We start from the raw sequence: 19,362 nt of genomic DNA, 5'->3' as shown, positions 1-19,362 counted from the left end.
TGATTATATTGCATGGCGAAGCAGGCTCAAGGGGCTGTATGGACTACTCCTGCTGCTATTTCATTTGTCCTTATGTCATGGAGAAAACCATCAGGGTTCTGAAGCAACGATTCCACTGCCTGGACCGCTCTGTGGGAGCCCTCCTGTACTCGTCAGAGTGTGTCTCCAAACATATGGTGGTCTGCTACATCCTCCACAACCTCGCTGTCATGAGGGCACAGCCGCTGACACCAGGCCTTCAGCGGGCACCTCAGGAGGAGTAAGAGGAGGAGGAAGGAGGCACTTGGGAAACCTTCGCTCTGGACAGGCTTTTCATGACTGGCTACTCAGACTCTGATTCCCCTAAAATATCATCGCCACAGCTCTGCTGCTGCACAATTCTCCACCTTTCCATCCCTCTACTACAAACCATCGCAGTGTCGTCTTGGCCAAAATCCTAAAATTAAAGACACCACAAAAAAAATTCATAAGAACTTTATCCAAAAACACCTCCAATAATACAGGGTAATATAAAGTAAGCTGAACTATTCACCCTTACTGCCTGTCGTGCGGGTGCCTTTGCCTGGGTTAGTGCTCCTACACACTGTTACCTCAGTGGGTACAGCGTGACAGGTAGAAGGCTACTGTCATTCAGTGGGGGAGATTGCAGATGGCCTTGGATAACCTTGAACAGCTATGAGCCTAGAAGGCCTGACTTCAGACTGCACCACCTTAGCATGGGCGGCAGCAGTCTGGGCTGACTGGCTGTAAGACAATAGCAAGGGCCCTGGCGGAGTGGCAGTGGTGAGAGCACAAATTCTGTTGTCCGGAGAAAGGACAATACGTTCATGCTGTGGAGTCACCGCCACTCCCACAGGTCTGTGCCTCACCAATCCTAGTAATCTGTTAGAGGATAGACTGCTGGATGCCATGAGAGCCTGAATTCCCCTTTGAGCACTGGTATCCTTAGCCATGATGACAGCAGTCTGAGCTTGCATGGCAATAAACATGGATCTTATGGCCTCAGTTTGAGCCTTCACTACAGGTGATGTTGGGTGACTTCTCCCTGTGCTGCAATGGAAGCTGAGACATCGGCCACCAGACACTGCATCACGGCTGGGTCCGCAAGTGCTGTCATGGAGTTGGCAACCACTTCCACACTGGAAACCATGTGCCAATGTGGATCTGGACTTCTCCATGCTCCTTGGCAATGACTAGAGGCTCTGTGGCAGGTCTACCAATGCACCAGCATCTCTGTGTGCATCATATCAGACTTCTCCTCCACACTGCTCCATCAAAGACCTCATCTGAGTCCTCTGCTGCAGAACCCGTCTGCGAACTCGCCCTCTGGTGAACTGGCACACATGCTATCCTTTTCCCCTGACCTGGCTGTAGCCCACCCATGCCCAATGACTCACCACATGTTGATCCCACCTCTATACCACTCTCTAATGTATGTGCAGTGCCAGTATCTAAGCTGGTAGCTGCAAGTGCCAGATCAAGTAATGGCGCGTCTTCATCAGAAGTCTACTGTTGCTTGCACCCTTCAAGTTGAGGCTGCACTGGCTGGCCAGGTGGCAGGCCTTGGGTATCTGAAAGCAAAAATGTAGGAGGGAAGGGTTGCGGTGAGGAAAAAGGGTTGGGTGGAAAGCACGAGGTCCATGGTCATAGCTTCTCCAGCTTGCACTTCATGTCAACAGCAAAACGAGAGTGAAGTGAGATTTGAGAAGGTGCATAAGACAGGAACATACCATCATCCTGAACGTTCTCAAAGGCAGCAGATACAACAGTGTGAGATATTGCTGACCCTATAATGCAGAGCACCTTCTCCTCCAAAGGGCTTAGTTGCATGCATGCCAGTCCCTCACTGGTACTCTGCTACTTCCTCCTGTTATCTGCAGCCTTGTCCTGCAAGAAAGAGAAAAAAATGTCAGTGAGTGTGTTGCAATGTGTTTGGACGATGTGGCTGTCACTGAATAGCTGGAATTATGTGGATGCTGCGAGAGGTGGGTGTGAGGCTGGCAGCATTGGTGAGTGTGTGAGAGTGAGGTGAAGCATCTATATGTTAGGCATGAGTCTTGATAGCTGATGGGGGGTGGTGGGGCTGTGCTACATTGAGCAGTATGAGAAGCTGTTGTTGTGGTGGGCAGGAGATGTCATTGGAAGATACATTCACTGACCTTGACCACTCGTGTGAGGTCATTTAACTTTTTCCAGCACTGCTGCCATGTCCTCGGGGCCTGACTTTGGGAGTTCATCTCCCTGGCCACTTTCTCCCGTTCCCTTTGCGGGGTGTGCCTTGACAACCTGTGGAAACATGATCTCTTTCCTCCTCTCGACCTCCTGGACTAAAACCTACAGCGCCGCAGCAATGACCCTGGGAGCCCTCTGTCTGACCTGTTGCTCTATTGGCAGTTTTCTTCCTTCCCTCAAAGACTTCCTGACACAGTTCCACCAGCTGCTGTAGCATGAGTGCAGCTCCCCTTTGAGAGGGGTAGGCTGCCTTTAAAAAGAGTGGTGCACCTGGACTCCCTGCTGAGCATGCAGCCAGTCAGCAGTGCATTTCATTCTGGGCAACGTGTTACTATCAAGCCTGCCTCAACCCTACTGGACACGGGGTAATTGTGTATCTTGATCCCTGCATCCGCGAAGGGGCCAAAACAAATTTTTAGCCCCAAGTATAAGATGAGGTATTCATGACTGCATCCAAACAGCTTCTTTTTCATGTTGAATGTTATATTTAGGTATCAGCTGAACCTGAAGGCAGGACCTTTGTCTACCAAGGATTTGTTCAAGGCAAAGACTTTCGACAGTTTGGCTTTCAGAGGCAAGGTTAGTAACTGATCTGGATTTACTTGATGGCAACAGCAAAGAATTTTAAAACAATATTAATCAGAGGTTTATGGCAGGTTATAACAGCATGCAGAAGAACACATTGTACAATCTGTGACAGATTATTGAAAATCTCAATGAAACTCTGGACTTGTGCTCTGGACTGTACAGAGAATTTTTAAAATATATATTGTTATGACCAGGTGTGAAAGGTGTCTAGGGGCCTCTTTCAGCATTCACCTGGTCTTACCGTAACAGGGTTTAATTTTAAACACACTGTATTTTTAGCTCCCCCTTGGTGAATCCTTGTTCACTGCTTTCCAATTATAAAGCAAAGAAACCAGCACAAATAGACTTTCCTAGGTTTAAAGAAGAAAGATTGCAATTTATTAAACTTAAACTCTAACTCGGTCAACGCCTACGGATACACGACGCGCCCACGCTAGCATGCATATGCGAAACATACAAGCAAAATAGAGACAGAAAAGAGCCGAAGAAAAAATAAAGGGAGAAGTTTGAGGCAATATTTGAAGAGTTTTTGTTACGGTTCTTCGAGCTCACTGTAGAGTCCTTGATAGTAGGTAGATCTTGCTTTTCGTTGACACCAGTATTCTTCTTAAGCCTTGTTGGCTGTAGGAGACTTTTTTCTCTTGGGGTTCATGTGTCTTCAGTGGGTTCAGAGGCTTATGAAAAAGAGATGGGAGCAGACAGGAGAGATCTTCTCATTCCAGGAGCAAACAGACATTCTCAGGTCAAACTGTTTGTACAATTCAGAAAACCCCAGATTGCCAAGCAGGTTAGTCATGTGACTAACTGGTCTGACCATGTCTTGGATTGTACCACCTTAGCAGTCTCTGGAATGCTTCTCTTACACACAATACCTGGTGATCATGGTCCATTGTGGATTGAATATGTCAGGGAATGGCTGCTTTGTCCTTTCAATCACCATCTGTTAATATGCAATTGTCTTTGCCAGCCATGGCTGATCTGTTTAACAAGTCCTATCTCCATAAACAGTTTAAAATCAATGTTTATGACAAAATTAATATACATCATTCTTGGCAGGTGGAGGCCTAGCATGACAATATAATAATTACATATCTCTGTAGAAACAAATAGAAATGGAAAGTGATTTTATTGGCCTTGAAATTATGCCTGGGATACTGTGCAATTGTTTATTTTATTTGTCTGAAATTTTTCTTTCCATTATTTTGAGCAATACATTGGTCAGGATTTTACGGGGCTTCAAGGAACAAGCTGGGAGGTGACACAGGGGCCAAAAAATTGGGAGGGGTGGAGGTGGAGGGGTTAGAGCAGCCCTCCTGATCAGGAGCTCTCTTGCCCACGGAGGGCCCTCCTGGTGGCAATGGCTGCCCCCACAGCAACACCTGTCCCACCCTTACCAAGCACCATCCCCACCTTCTGTCACTGGGGTCTGACTGACTGGCCCCAGTGACCCCCAACCCCACTCACCTTGGTCCAAGGGCACTGTCCATGCTGCTTCTCCGGGCTGGATGCAGACCCAGCAGTGGCCATCGATCCTGGTGGTGAGGTTGGGACTGAAGAGCTACTAGCCCGCCAATTGGCCGGCAGCCGTTGGAGGCGGGATCTCGTCCCTTAAAGGAATGGGAGCCCCAGTGGAAGTTCATTAGCTGCTTGGTGCATGTAATATCTGGTTGGGGCTGTCAAAAATGGCCAAGGCGGAGTTGCCCCCAGCTTTCCAGCCCGTTGCTGGGGCTGTTGCCACCCTGACAAAATCCCAGCCATGAACTCATTTATTTTAAATGGTTTAATGCCTCTGCTAAAACAGCAGAGCAAAGAATTTTCAAGTGCTAAACAATCATTAGTGCGTCATGGAGTAATTTTAGAGTCATGACATATTTAAAACGCTCTGATTAGCGTCACTCTGTTTCCTTAACACCTGTTTCTATGTTTATTTTCCTTAATATTCTTCTGTTGAAAGACTCAGTGATTGCATTATCAGAGATCATTCCCACACCCTCTTTGCGCTGTTCAGTTCCATTAAATTGCTTCATCATCCATTCTCCAGCTCTGATGAAGGGTCGATTCGTCATGCAAAACGTTAACTTGTCTTTTCCCTTTACAGATACTGACAAAGCTGCTGGGTATTTCAAGCACTTTGTTTTACTTTCAGATTTGCAGTTTATTTTAGTTTTTACATTATCAGTGAAATTATGTTTAAGGAACTTGACTGTCTGGGAGAAGCAGTCATTCCTTAGTATTTCTTTTAAAGCCTCGATAACATCTTTAGTCTCCCTGTTTAAAACAGAAATATGAGCCTGGATAACTCGGTCGTACCTCTGATGTGTATCATAATTTGCCTGACACCTTAGTCCAGATATTAGCCAGTTGGAGGCCGGTGGGTGTGGAGGGGGTGGGGGGTTGTTTAGCAGTTGGGAAACCCTCAGGCCCTGACGAATTAACCTGATTACTGTTTCCGGCTAGATTGAGAGACTGACTGGTGGGTGGTTAGGCCTGCAGCACCAAGCTGCAGCCGAGGAGTGGAGAGGAGGGAGGAAGAGACCGTGGGTCAAGAGCGACCTCGATGGGGGTCCCAGAGAGACCAGAGGTCGGGATGGGGTGTCATTGGCTTTGGGGGGTTGGGGGGGCAGAAGGATCGTGGTTTGGGGATCGGAGACGTTGGAGAGGCCAGAGAGGCAGGCCATGGGTCAGAAGTTCCACGGTAGGGTTGTGGCCCAATCGTGTGGAGGTGCCCAATATCCAGTGATGGGGTCTAATTGCCAGAGAACATTACAGTATAGCTTGGGGGGCTAGGGGGGTGGGGGGATGAACTCCTGCTCCTCCTGGCCCACAAAAGTGCTGGAACACAATGACCTCTTCTGTTCAGCAATCCTTGCCTCCTGTCAGCGGCCAGATTTCGTACACACAAGAACAGACAAGAATTAGGAACAGGAGTAGGCAGGTTCAAACTGGATTGGATTCGAATTTGTAATTTTTAAAATTATTACTTCACACCCGACTCAAACCCATCTGTTTTTGAAGTTGAGGGTCAGAGGGGGTGGGTGTTAAAATTACCAATTACCCCCATGCTACAGATAAACATTAAATTTGTTCAATTTAACACTGGCAGCCACTCTGTTTGGCTTCCACCAGAAACTCCACATCCTAACTCTGGATTACATTCCCATTCCCAGCTGCTTGTTCAGGCTGGACCTGACTTTCGCAGCCTTGGTGCTCTGTGTGACCCTAAGCTGACTTTCAAAGCCCAAATTCTAGCCTTCACCAAAGCTGCATACTTCCACCTCTACCCTTACCTCTACCTCACCCCACTGTTGTTGAAGCCCGCATCTGTTCCTTCATTATCTCCAAGCTCAATTGCACAGATGCTTTCCTCGGGATCCACCTTGAATGAGATATAGCTCATGCAAAACTCTGCTGCCTGCATTGCATTCAGCATTGTAATTCCACCGATCCTGTTCCTGACAACCTCCCCCCTGACAATTCAAAATCCTTAGGGGAATTTTACGCTCTCCCCTGCAGCAGGTTTGGAGGCGGTGAGAACATAAAATTGGGTGGGATGGTGGCTGGGGGGGGAGGTAGGGTTTCACGCCTCCATCCCACGTCTGCATAAATTTAGTCCGGGGTGGGAAAGCCTGTGAACGGCCTTCCTGCATCGCCACCAATTGAGGCCTTAAACTAGGCATTTAATGCCCCGTTAAGGGCCTCTTCTTGCCGCAGTCGCAATTAGCCATGTGGCGGGCAACCCTGTCACTTCTTCCTGGCTCGGGGGGGATGGGTCCCTCATTAAAAGTCACTTAGTGCCTGAGCGAAGGACACGGCATCTTGACCCACGGTCTCTTCCTCCCTCCTCTCCACTCCTCGGCTGCAGCTTGGTGCTGCAGGCCTACCCACCCACCAGTCAGCCTCTCAATCTAGCCGGAAACAGTAATCAGGTTAATTCGTCAGGGCCTGAGGGTTTCCCAACTGCTAAACAACCCCCCACCCCCTCCACACCCACCGGCCTCCAACTGGCTAATATCTGGACTAAGGTGTCAGGCAAATTATGATACACATCATAGGTACGACCGAGTTATCCAGGCTCATATTTCTGTTTTAAACAGGGAGACTAAGGATGTTATCGAGGCTTTAAAAGAAATAGCTGAGGACCACCTCCTTGCCCTTGCTGCCGACATATTTCCCCCTCTCTTCCTCTCCACCTCCCCCGAGACCCATCCCGCCCTGATCTACCTGAGGCCTGGTTCCAGTGAAGCTCCTTCGCCTCCTATAGGTGTACCTGCAGCAGCAGTCACTGCCACAGTGGTGGCACTGCAGCTGCCGGCCTCTGGCTGACAGCTCAGCAAGGGTAGGACGTCCGGCAATGGGATCTTTGATCCTGTGGAAGGCCCACCGCTGTCCAATTAAGTGCCTGATTGGTACAAAATTTGGTGGTCCTTCCAGAGAATAGGCAATGCGGGGATCTCAGCATTGGTTTTTGTGGATGCCGAGACCCCCGCCACCAGGATAAAATTCTCCCCTTGTTTTTGTAGGTTTCTTAATGGTTTCAACCCTTCCTACCTCTTAACCACTTCCAGCTCTGCATGCCAGCTTGTGTGATCCACTCTTCAGTTTTATTAGTACATTAAGAGCAAGAAGATAACTAAGGAAAGGGTCAGGCCTATCAGAGATGTACAAGGCAATTTATACATGGATGCAGAAGATGTGGGCAGAGTTCTTAACGAGTTTTTTGTCTCTGTCTTCACAAAGGAGAGGATTGATGCAGACATTGTAGTTAAAGAGGAGGAGTGTGAAATATTAGATACGACAAGCATAATGAGAGAGGAAGTACTAGAGGGTCTGACATCCTTGAAAATGGATAAATCACCAGGGCCGGATGGATTGTATCTCAGGTTGTTAAAGGAAGCCAGGGAGGAAATAGGGAATGCGTTGAGGATCATCTTCAAATCCTCACAAGGTACAGGAGAGGTACCAGTCACTTGGAGCTTTGTGAACATTTTACCATTGTTTAAAAAGGGTGCGATGGATAGGCCAAACAATTATAGGCCAGTCAGTCTGACCTCAGTGGTGGGTAAATTGTTAGAATCAATTCTGAGGGACAGGATAAACTGCCACTTAGAAAGGCATAGATTACTCAGGGATTGTCAGCATGGATTTGTTAGGGGAAGGTCATGTCTCACTAAATTAATTGAGTTTTGTGAGGAATTGACAGGGAGGATTGATGAGGGAAGTGCAGTGGATGTGGTCTACATGGATTTTAGTAAGGCATTTGACAAGGTCCCACATGGCAGACTGGTCAGTAAAATGAAAGCCCATGGGATACAGGGGAATGTGGCAGGTTGATCCAGAATTGGCTCAGGGCCAGGAAACAAAGGGTAGTAATCAACGGATGTTTTTGCGAATGGAAAGCTGTTTCCAGTGACGTTCCACAGGGCTCAGTGTTGGGTCACTTGCTGTTTGTGGTAGATATTAATGATTTGGACTTAAATGTGGGAGGCATGATTGGGAAATTTGCTGATGACACAAAAATTGGCTGTGTAGTTGATAGTGAAAAGGATAGCTGTAGACTCCAAAAAGATATCAATGGTTTGGTTGAGTGGGCAGGAAAGTGGCAAATGGAGTTTATTCCAGAGAAGTGTGAGGTAATGCAATGGAGGAGGGCAAATAAAGTAAGGGAATACACAATAAACGAGAGGATATTGAGAGGGGTAGAAGAAGTGAGAGACCTTGGAGTGCATGACCACAGATCCTTAAACGTGGCAGGACAGGTAGATAAAGTGGTGAAGAAGGCATATGGATTGCTTTCCTTTTTTGGCTGAGGTATAGAATACAAAAGCAGGGATGTGACGCTGGAACTGTATAAAACACTGGTTAGACAACAGTTGGAGTATTGCATACAGTTCTGGTCACCACATTACAGAAAGGACATAATTGATCTGGAGAGAGTACAGAGGAGTTTTACAAGAATGTTGCCAGGGCTGGAAAGTTGCAGCTATAAGGAAAGATTGGATAGGTTAGAGTTGTTTTCCCTGGAACTGAGGAGGCTGAGGGGAGACTTAATGAGGTGTAAAAAATTATGAGGGGCCTAGATAGAATAGACGTGAAGGACCTGTTTCCCCTGGCGGGGAGGTCAGTTAACAGGGGACACAGATTTAAAATGATTGGTCGAAGGATTAGAGGGGACATGAGGAAAAACCTTTTCAACCAGAGGGTGGTGGGTGTCTGGAATTCACTGCCTGGATTGGTGGTGGAGGCAGAAACCCTCAATTCTTTTAAAATGTACCTGGACATGGATCTGAAGTGCTCTCACCTGCAAGGCTATGGACCAGGTGCTGGAAGGTGGGATTAGATTGGGCGGCTAGTTTTTTCGGCCGGCACGGACACAATGGGCTGAATGGCCTCCTTCTGTGCCCTAATTGTTCTATGGTTCTTCTATGGTTCTGACTTTGGCTTCCTTTGCATCTTGCCTCCCTCCACTTCACCTTCTGTTGTAGTACCTTCAGTTGCTGCTATTCTTTGGCATGTATTTGACAACCTAATTCCTGCTTTTTCTCACTTTCAGGACTACTGGGTGGAGCACTGGACAGAGATAAGTCCAATCATTACTATAGCACAAACAGCAGTTCAGTAGCAGCTGCCATCTTGGTACCTTTCTTTGCGCTCATCTTATCAGGATTTGCCTTTTACCTCTACAAACACAGGTGAAAAATTTACATCTTTTTTGCATGAGAGAACAGTGTATTGAAAAGTAAAGAGTCAATATGCAGATCAGAAACAGTCTTTCTCAGTACATTAGGTATGATATTCAATGCAAAATGGATGGATCAGAAATATTGATAAGTAATGTATTCCTTTAGAAATAAAATGTGATCTATTTCAAACCACTGCACAGGGCTCTTAGGAGTCTTCCAGGCAATCTTAAGCTGCATATTTAGCAGCTGGTTTGCAGATATAACATGGGAGTGTGTGTTTTATATAAATACAAACATTATCAGTTCTTGAGGGTGTTAATTGTATGCAATGAACAGAATGATATTGTCTTCACTGTTTTTCAGAATACATTTAGAGATTGGTCTGCCATATACTTCAACTGATCAGATTAGGGAGATAAATAAAACCTAGTATCACAGGCTTTAACCAGAGTGAGATCTTTGTAAAGGAACTTCAGGAAGAGTTATATTTAGGCCTATCGTCATGATTGTTCCATTTTAAATGCTCACAGTGTGAACTTGACACAAGGAAGAGTGATTGAACTCGATTGAAATGGCTGTTAGTGCACAGCAGATGAATTTACTTATCCTGGCAAGCTCTTTTTCTGGGATATCTAATAAGTATAATTAGTTGGTAGCCCTTCCTGTTGGGAAGTGGGAAAATGCATCAAGACTCGACTTTATGGTATCTGTAACAGCACTATGTCAGTTTTGGGACCTTTGCCACTAGATTAGCTGCAAATACCCTTGGGAACCCATTCGTAATCATCTGCTTATTTCAAATCTGCGCCCGCCTCCAAACTGGAAGATGGGACCAGAGAATCAGTAAAATAAAAGTATGTTAAAGATCTTAGATTTTTAAAAAAAAATTAGAATTAAAAACTAGAATAGATGGAATGTGTTGCGGTAAGGCTAAAATTAAAGTTAATATCAAAATAGCACACAAGGAATAGGAGAAATATCAGGTTGATAGGGCGAGCTCAAGTAAAGTGTCAATTTTTTATTTCAACTTGTGTCTATTTCATATATTAGATTACATTAATCTAGCTATTATTGATGCTATTGTAGCTCGAATGCTGGAATACTGAATTATTGGGGCCTCAACATGTGAGGTGGAAATTTACCAAATAGGTCAAGGAGACAGGATTTTGCCGGGACCTGTCAGCAGCCTAAGAGTTAACACAAACATTTGAAATGACATATTGATTCTATTTGCTGCATTTACTGAATAATTACTGTATCTCACCCAGCTCCTTCGCACTGCTGCTTCGGATTGCTCCTGGCTAGTTTTCCCCCAAATTTACAGCTCTCCCCTTTACTCTACTCACTAAAAAAAAATATTTGGTATATTGATCATAACTGATTTTTACGAATCATAAAAGTGGATCCCACTGGGGCCTCATTTTGCAAGAGTTTAATTTGGAACATAATGAATCGCTTTAACTCTGTGCTGTAACTTACCTCATTTGCTTTCTTTCCACTGTACAATTTTGTACTGTTCATAACGTATGTTAGTGAAAATCCTTCTTCCTCCCCACCCAATTCTCTGCTTTTCTTTTCTATCCTCTCCTGAGGGCGGTGACTCATGCTGGGGTACGCTTCCATAGGCGTCGGCAGCCTTCTAGTACCTTGCCCAAGTGGCCATTCTTCATGTGTGAGCCTAGACGGTGAGTGCTGGCAGATTATTCAATCATGGGGGGCATCACAAATGAGCCCAAACCATCCTCACCTGACTTCCATTTTCAGGCAGGGGTCACTGGATAGCAATCAGGAGAGGCAATCCTGCCTGATTGTTTTTCCTCTCTCCCTCCTTTGCCCAGGAATACTAAGGCAAACTGTGGCTCTCTCATTGTCACCCAAGCTGAGACCAACTAACTCAGCACAGACCATAGGTAAGAACTGGGAGTTTACTGTCCTGCACCAGTCCATTTACCACTGAGCTAAGGGAGGAGATTGACAATCATTCTATTTATTTTATGTATCTCTTGACAACCATCCTCTGCACAAAGACTTGTATCTTTGAGTAAGATGCAGTTTTCTAACTTATGTCCAAAATTAGTTACTCTGTTGAAGATAGTCGTATGTAATGAAGTGATTAGATATGCAACAGGAACACTTAAATAAAAATGTTTTCCAAAAGAACACATACATATGTGAAGTAACTGTAAAGTTTTGATGTGTGGTACTGATTGGAAGATACATTTTGGTTTTCAATATGATCGTAAACACAATGGAGAGATTGAACAGTTTTGGGGTTAAGATGATTTAGTGATGGTCCCTGAACTTGGTCAGATATCAAGGGTTCTGCCTGGTAGAGTGGTGATCTTGCAGGACTGGGTAACTGATCTTTGAGGGATGTTTTGGAGGGGCTTTTGTGAACTTGCTGCTCCTTTCTGTGTTGTCCTACTCCTTGCTACTTGGGGAACATGTTTTAAACAAAAAAACTGACAATATTTTTGCTTCTATTCCTTCTAGATCAAGACCAAAAGTACAATACAATGGCTACGTTGGCCACGAGAACACAAATGGACAGGCTTCATTTGAAAATCCTATGTATGATACTAACTTAAAGCCCACTGAGGCAAAGGCTGTGCGGTTTGACACAACACTGAACACTGTGTGTACAGTCGTATAGCCATCACTTTGACTGCTGACAAACTGATATTAGCCATACCTCTAACTGGCAAGCAGTAACTCCTTTGGTGCCATATACCATATCGCTCTGTCCTACTGCTTGCTTTGCAGTGACACTCTTTTGACAAATCTTGTTAGGACAAACACAGTCAATGGAGTTTTTGCTGGGACAACCCATCCTCAGACAACAAGTCAAAGCAATTCCTTCAAGACTTGTAACACAGGAAGAACCAAAACCAAGTCCTGGATGGGTTTGAATCTTTCTGCTCTGGATGCAAATGGCAGATTTTTCTTTTTTTTGTCTTGTATTCTTCCAAGAAGAGGTAAAAATGGACAAAAGAAGAAGGACAAAACTTGTTCCACTACTGACACTAACTGACTTTAGACATACTTATAATTTACAGCTGCCTACATCACAAAATAAGATCACCGTCCTAAAACAGGGCAGCTTAGGAATTATTTTCATCGGTTGTATGGCAAATCTACTGCACAATTCTTTGCACTAGTGTGTTATGAATGAATGAGTAGGATATTGGCATCAAATAGGGTACAGGGTTTTTACACACTGACCATTGTACATAAAAAAAAACTTGCTTTAAAGACTTCAGTTTCCATTGCTGAACATCACATAATCTTCTCGATGCTAACAATAGGTATTAGAATGTTGCAATATTATTTCCCTCAAGCTTGCATTCTTATAGAGGCAGTTTCTATTGAGGTCAGGCTTGTGAGTGAGAAAGGTTTCTGAGGGTTTTTATAGTTCCTTTAAAAAAATCAATTGGATATCATTATTTGAATAAGTTATTCAAAGCCAAAAAGAATGGAACTAGCTGAATTTTTAACACAATATTATATTTCATAACAAGTAGCACCTTTCTGAATCTCCACAGGTTGTAGTTCAGAAATATTATCATAGAAATCTATTCTGTTTTCCAGATAGCTTATATAAACACTGCCTTTTGTAAATTATATTTAGCAAAAAAATAGCTGTTATTTATTTTTCCCAAGAAGAATGTAAGAAAAATTGTTGCACCATTTTATGGTCTTTTTTTTGTTTAAAAAATAAAAGTAAAATGTTACAGGCATTGTGGAGGGGAAGGTGAGGGGTACTTAGTTGGCACACTGTAATGCTTGCCAAGGGTCCCCTGAACCTTGGTTTGAGTTACCTGGCAAATATTGAGATCTGCCATGCCTACCTGCAGGTTGAACAATGTGTGAGGGTAAAGCATCCCACCTTCGTAAAAGGGGGTTGTGTATGAGAGAAAAATTAGACTGAGAATGAAAGTCAGTCCTCACACTTGGCAGCAACACTTGACAGCCATTAATGACCACATAAAGGACATCCACTGACCGATTTGCTCTAACTTTCCAAAGACAACCATCAAACTGTGAGGCTTACAGTAAGAAAGAAAATTGATTTAGCAAAAGAAATTAAAAGTCTTGGGGGAAATGTGCGCATCGTTGGGCATGGGAGAGGAGAATGGGGGTTCTTTTGTTTCCGGGTGATGTTCTATTCATTCTAAAGAGTGCCTTCACTTGTGACCTCTGTATCTCATAGCTTTACGCAAAACGAATTGCAACTGTACAGAAAACTACAGAAGGCTGTTGTGATTTCTTTAATATATCTGACATAAAATCATGAGAGGTATAGACGGGGTGGATAGCAAGATGCTTTTTCCCAGAGTGGGGGATTCAATTACTAGGGGTCACGAGTTCAAAGTGAGAGGGGAAAAATTTAGGGGGGATATGCGTGGAAAGTTCTTTACGCAGAGGGTGGTGGGTGCCTGGAACGCATTGCCAGCGGAGGAGGTAGACGTGGGCACGATAACGTCTTTTAAGATGTATCCAGACAGATACATGAATGGGCAGGAAGCAAAGAGATACAGACCCTTAGAAAATAGGCGACAGGTTTAGATTTAGGATCTGGATCGGCGCAGGCTTGGAGGGCCGAAGGGCCTGTTCCTGTGCTGTAATTTTCTTTGTTCTTTATACAGCCTAATAGGGTAAACTGTCTTATTCACAGCTACAGCATAGGAAAACTGTCTTGCAAAAATTCTGTGTGCAGTCAGCAACAACTTTACCAATTTTGCTAAAGAGGTCCTGCCAAACCGCAAAATTACAAACTCATGGGGAGAGGGTGATGCAAGATCTTGGTTTAAAAGCTTGGAGATTACTGTTGGTGATAAGTGTTGCTTTAAATGGGTTAACATAGCTAAAATAGCAGACAGTGGAATGTCATTTCTCGAGCATTTCTACCCACTTTCCATCCAAGTTACAATGGGAGATGAGTAGAACCCCCATGGAAATTTTACCCTGTTAAATGTTTGTTTGTTACTATCACCAACAGTCATTTCTGGGCTATAGTCCTCACTTACCATTGTTTAATCTTATTGAGGTTTCAGCTCCAATTGCCAATCCTGACTTTAATTAGTGGATTATGTTACTGGGAGAGGTTAGAATAAGATTCTGTTATTATAAGTTTTGACTGGAGAGAGGAAGTGACTTTTTAAAATAAAATATTTTGCTCCTGGCTAAAAGCTTTGTCAGAAACAACAGAACTTTATGAACAGAGCTTCCTCCATTTTTCTTCTATGGTGAGAATGTAACATAGTCCCATTAATAAATTAAATGGGTTTGATTACTTTTTGATAATTATATTTAATTTAAAACTGTGTATTGTTCAGCAATTAACAACTGAACTGGGAAGGATGTAAAGGGCACAACAGTTCTGAAGATGTAGAACGTCCTTTATTATAAAGGTTCCCTAAATTTAGTTCTGAAACAGTGGTTACATCCGTTTTGAACAACCACCTTGTTTAATTCACCTCTGATTGCACATACACAGTCATGCATGTTTGTATTTTGTCACATACTCATGCACATACTCGAACAAAAAGCACTCAATTTTTCCATCAAACATAAAGCTCAAAGGTTTTGCGTTCAAGAGGCAGTGCAATTGAAAACATTTTAGAAGAGATGAAGAATGAAAGTTCAAATGACAAAATATAAAGGTTCCAGATTGAACATGGTGTGAAAATTCTATCATGGACCTTAGATGATTGGACATATGAGCGCATGTACTTATCTTTAACCTTTTCCCCAATCTCACCCCAAAGACCTTTATTGCAAATCAACCTGCTCTGTTTTTCAGTGCTACTACATTTAACAAAGAAAAGTAATATTATAAACCAGATTGTCATTTTAGATTCCCTTTTATACACTTAATAACGCAAATAAGGATCTGCTTAATATATATTACAAGGCAGGCTGATAATGGAGAGAATAAAGGGCTCAATTTATACACTGAATAAATCATGTCCTTGTGAAAGTCAGCAATCCAAGCCGCTTATTGGTGTAGGTATGAACTGTCTCTGCGCTTCGCACTATAGGCAAAATGGACATGTTGGTTCGCTTCATGCTCTCCACCTGCTCTCTGAACTGTGGAACAGGACATGACAGAAATTACAGAGGAAAATTCACCTTTCCTGGGGCAATATCCCATCAAGGAATAGTATGACTAAGTACTATGTGGCATGCAAGCTCAAACATCAGGTTCATTAAGAAAAAGGAATTCAGTTGCTCATAAGAAAGCCAGTCTTGTACTATCAAAGACTGCAGTGGACAGTGCAGGTTTGCTTTAAGCAATAGTTAATGACAGATTCAAATCTATATCTGTATATGAATTCTATTTTGTAAACTGTCAAAGAACTATGCTGAATGTCAGCACTGCAATATATCACTAATGTACACCCATGTTACTCACATGATGGAGTGATGTCCAATGTGCTTTTGAAACTCAAATTTAATTACTTTGGGCTCGGGTTGTGAAGAACGTTTTAAAAAATGTTAAGATATACTTCTTCGGCAACGCAGGCTGCTGTAAGTTTACCATCGTACTAGCTGAAAAATAGCTGCTATCTGCTGCTAGAGGTATACATAGATGTTTTAATTTTAAAATAAGTAAGGGGATGTAAGAGGATACCTAACCCTAACAGACGAGTGGTGAAAATACATTTGGTGGTCGTGTGGGAGAATTTTTTTTTTTATTGCCCATCCCTAATTGCCCTTGAGAAGGTGATGGTGATCTGCCTTCTTGAACTGCTGCAGTCCATGTGGCGCGGGTACATCCATAGTGCTGCTCGGTAGAGAGTCCCAGGATTCTGACCCAGTGAAGGAACGTCGATTTAATTCCAAGTGAGGACGGTTTCTGGCTCGAAGGGGGATTTGCGGGGGGTGGTGTTCCCATGTGGTTGCTGCCCTTGTCTTTCTCGATGGTCAAGGTTGTGGGTTTGGGCCTGAGTCCTTGGTGTTCTTACTTGATGCTGTTGATCTCATCAGACAGGGAGGGGGAGTCATTGGCCTATGGCATCTGTGCCTGCCAGTATGGGAGTTATGTATTGGGACCTTTTCTCTTTCTGTGATAATGAGGAAGACACATCCAATTTCCCTTCCATGAGGGACTCTAGACAGGGTTGAAAACCTTCTAGGGTTCTCCTGCAATCTCCAGGAATTAAAGTTTAATCTCCAGGACACTTCTGGAGAAAAATCATAGGGGACATAAAAAAAAAAATTGTGTTTCGTCCATTTTCTTTGATAACGTTTCCTTTGTTAGTTATAAAAATATTGGACACGGGGAGGAAAGGCTGCTTGACTGTGTGGGGCAGTGGCGGTAGGAGGTCATGTGATCAAACCTCGACAGTACAACCAACCAGAGGTGGAAACCCTACTTCTGGCCAGTAAGATTAAGATTCAGCTTCATGATTTTCTCAACTGTGGAGCAGCGAACTCCATATTACATTTAAAAAACAATCTTTCAAATTCTCATTCCTACCGATGGTTTCGCTGTCTGACCAGTAGTATTCTGTTATTAGTAAACATGAGCTCCCAAGTTACAGGATGGGAAATACTGGGAGTGCAGCACCTCTGAGTGTAATGAAGAATTCAGAGACAACCTGCTGGGGAATGGTGGAGAAAGGGTCAATTTGAATATGAACTGAAAATACCCCAGAGAAGACTTTCTGAGACAGGACCATGTACTTCTGTGTTGTAAGCTGCTGCTTATCTTACAAGTTTTGCCTTTATTCAGGCTGGTTGCAATAATGTTTTCTGTGTAAAATATTTTGTAAAAACAGACAAAAAAGATGCTGTAAAAAATGCCTATCAATCATTTCAGTGGCATTGCATCAATGGCATTATCATTATACCATTTCCACTCCTCGCTGTTGACTTGAAGTAGGTGCAAAAGATCCTTTTGTACAGAGATATATTTTTAATGAAGAGTTTGTAAAATTATTAAATATGCCAAACCTTTTTCAATCTTGTAGGTAAGAAGGTGTTAAAATAAATGTGTTTTTTTACTATGTAAAAGAAATAATTTTCCCTATACTGTAAAAAGAAATCTTGTTTAAAGAGTAGCATCGATAGCCAGTTTTAAATTTTTGATTTTATTGCACATGAAAGTTATCATTACAGTGGCCTGTTACAATGACCAGTATTCCCTTTTTACCATTAAAATCTGTGATAGAAGATTGTATTATAGCCTGTGCAATGCTGCCCACCTTTGAAGCTAATTTAAAACTCTAATTAAATATTTCATCACGATTTGTTGTCTAATGTGTGGAATATATATATTTATATTTTTTTTCCTAGGGTTTCATTGAGCAGTGTATTTAGTTGGTTGAAAAAAAGCATCCCGTTTATGGAGTATGACATGATTTGGCTAATTTGCACTGAAGTCCAGAAAAGAAAAGATCTTACTACTGAGGTAATTTGCCTCTGGAAGGATGCATAAGGCTCAATTTTCTGTGGCAAATAGGATAGACTTCCTTGTTGTTGTTTTTTTTTTTTTTGGAACCTTGTGTATTTTTCCTTGTAGTGTTTGGAGAAGGTGAAAAAGATGTCAGGTGCTGAGGCCCCAAATGAACCGTAACTGGACTTTACAATAGCACTTCCTACTACACCAGTGTAACTTTTTTTTTTCACTTGCCAAAAGATCATTAATCTGTGTGGCATAGCCAGTTTCATGCCAGACTAAGAATCAGTCTTTGTACTTAACGTTTCCTGACCAAAGTGCTAATGTGAAATGTGCCACATTCATTTCAGGTCGGACCCTTGCCGCTAACAGTGGGATGAGACTATCATCCCAGTGACATGGGTTCAATTTGAACCCAAGCCACAGGTGAAAGGAGGATGGGATACCTTACTGCCCTAACCTGTCTTTCTTGTAACTCCATTTTTTATCTCAGAATTGCAATTTTTGCAACTTAAGCTGGCAGAGATTTAAAAAATGTTTAGATCTAAGAGATTGTAAATGTTTTTTTAATGGAAATTAAGAACATTTTTCCTAACACTGAAACGTTGGAGCTGTACTTATTAATATAGTATTAAAATATTATCATTATATTGAACTCTTCTGCTTTATAAGGAGGTATCTGAGAGGGGACCTCAGAGAAATAGATGATACTAAGTAGAGTAGAAAAGCTTCAAGCTGACGCTATTTTTAATTAAAACATGACTGTAGGACAAAGGGATGTCGATTTAAAAAACTAGCAAAAGGAAAGTTCAAGAATTCCTTAGCAGGTCTGGCAGCATCTGAGGAGAGAGAAACAGAGTTAGAACCACAGAAAAATTATGGCACAGAAGGAGGTCATTCAGCCCTTTGTGTCTGTGCCAGCCGAAAAAACAAGCCGCCCAATCTAATCCCACCTTCTAGGACATGGTCCATAGCCTTGCCGGCTACAGCACTTCAGGTGCATGTCCAGGTACCTTTTAAGAGAATTGAGGGTTTCTGCCTCCACCACCATTCCTGGCAGTGAATTCTAGACACCCACCACCCTCTGGGTGAAAAGGTTTTTCCTCATGTCCCCTCTAATCCTTCTACCAATCATTTTAAATCTGTGCCCCCTGGTAATTGACCTCTCCGCTAGGGGAGCAAGTCCTTCCTGTCTACTCTATCTAGGCCCCTCATAATTTTGTGCACCTCGATTAAGTCACCCCTCAGCCTCCTCGGTTCTAAGGAAAACAACCCTAGCCTATCCAATCTTTCCTCATAGCGGCAACTTTCCAGCCCTGGCAACATTCTTGTAAATTTCCTCTACTCTCTCCAGAACAATTATGTCCTTTCTGTACTGTGGTGACCAGAACAGTACGCAATACTCCAACTGTGACCTAACCAGTGTTTTATACAGTTCCAGCATTACATCCCTGCTTT

At 43.1% G+C, this 19,362-nt stretch overlaps 1 protein-coding gene across 3 annotated transcripts in view; it reads left to right on the top strand.

The window, feature by feature from the left end:
• The window catches only part of LOC137355859 (CUB and sushi domain-containing protein 1-like), a 1,186,508-nt gene extending 1,168,102 nt beyond the window's left edge, over nucleotides 1–18,406 (top strand). For 2 of the 3 annotated variants that reach the window (XM_068021465.1, XM_068021456.1), the window contains 4 exons: nucleotides 2,724–2,811; nucleotides 9,371–9,509; nucleotides 11,093–11,185; nucleotides 11,994–18,406. In XM_068021465.1, the coding sequence (XP_067877566.1) occupies nucleotides 2,724–2,811; nucleotides 9,371–9,509; nucleotides 11,093–11,185; nucleotides 11,994–12,153 (480 nt within the window). In that variant the 3' untranslated portion in view covers nucleotides 12,154–18,406. The remainder of the gene's footprint in view (nucleotides 1–2,723; nucleotides 2,812–9,370; nucleotides 9,510–11,092; nucleotides 11,186–11,993) is intronic. The other variant, XM_068021474.1, reaches the window with a different exon arrangement.
• The last annotated feature ends 956 nt before the right edge of the window (nucleotides 18,407–19,362 follow it).

Source organism: Heterodontus francisci, chromosome 3, assembly GCF_036365525.1.
Source record: "Heterodontus francisci isolate sHetFra1 chromosome 3, sHetFra1.hap1, whole genome shotgun sequence".
In the NCBI taxonomy this organism is placed as follows: domain Eukaryota; kingdom Metazoa; phylum Chordata; class Chondrichthyes; order Heterodontiformes; family Heterodontidae; genus Heterodontus; species Heterodontus francisci.
Note: the sequence above shows the minus strand (reverse complement) of the source record. Positions and strands in the feature narration are given on the sequence as shown.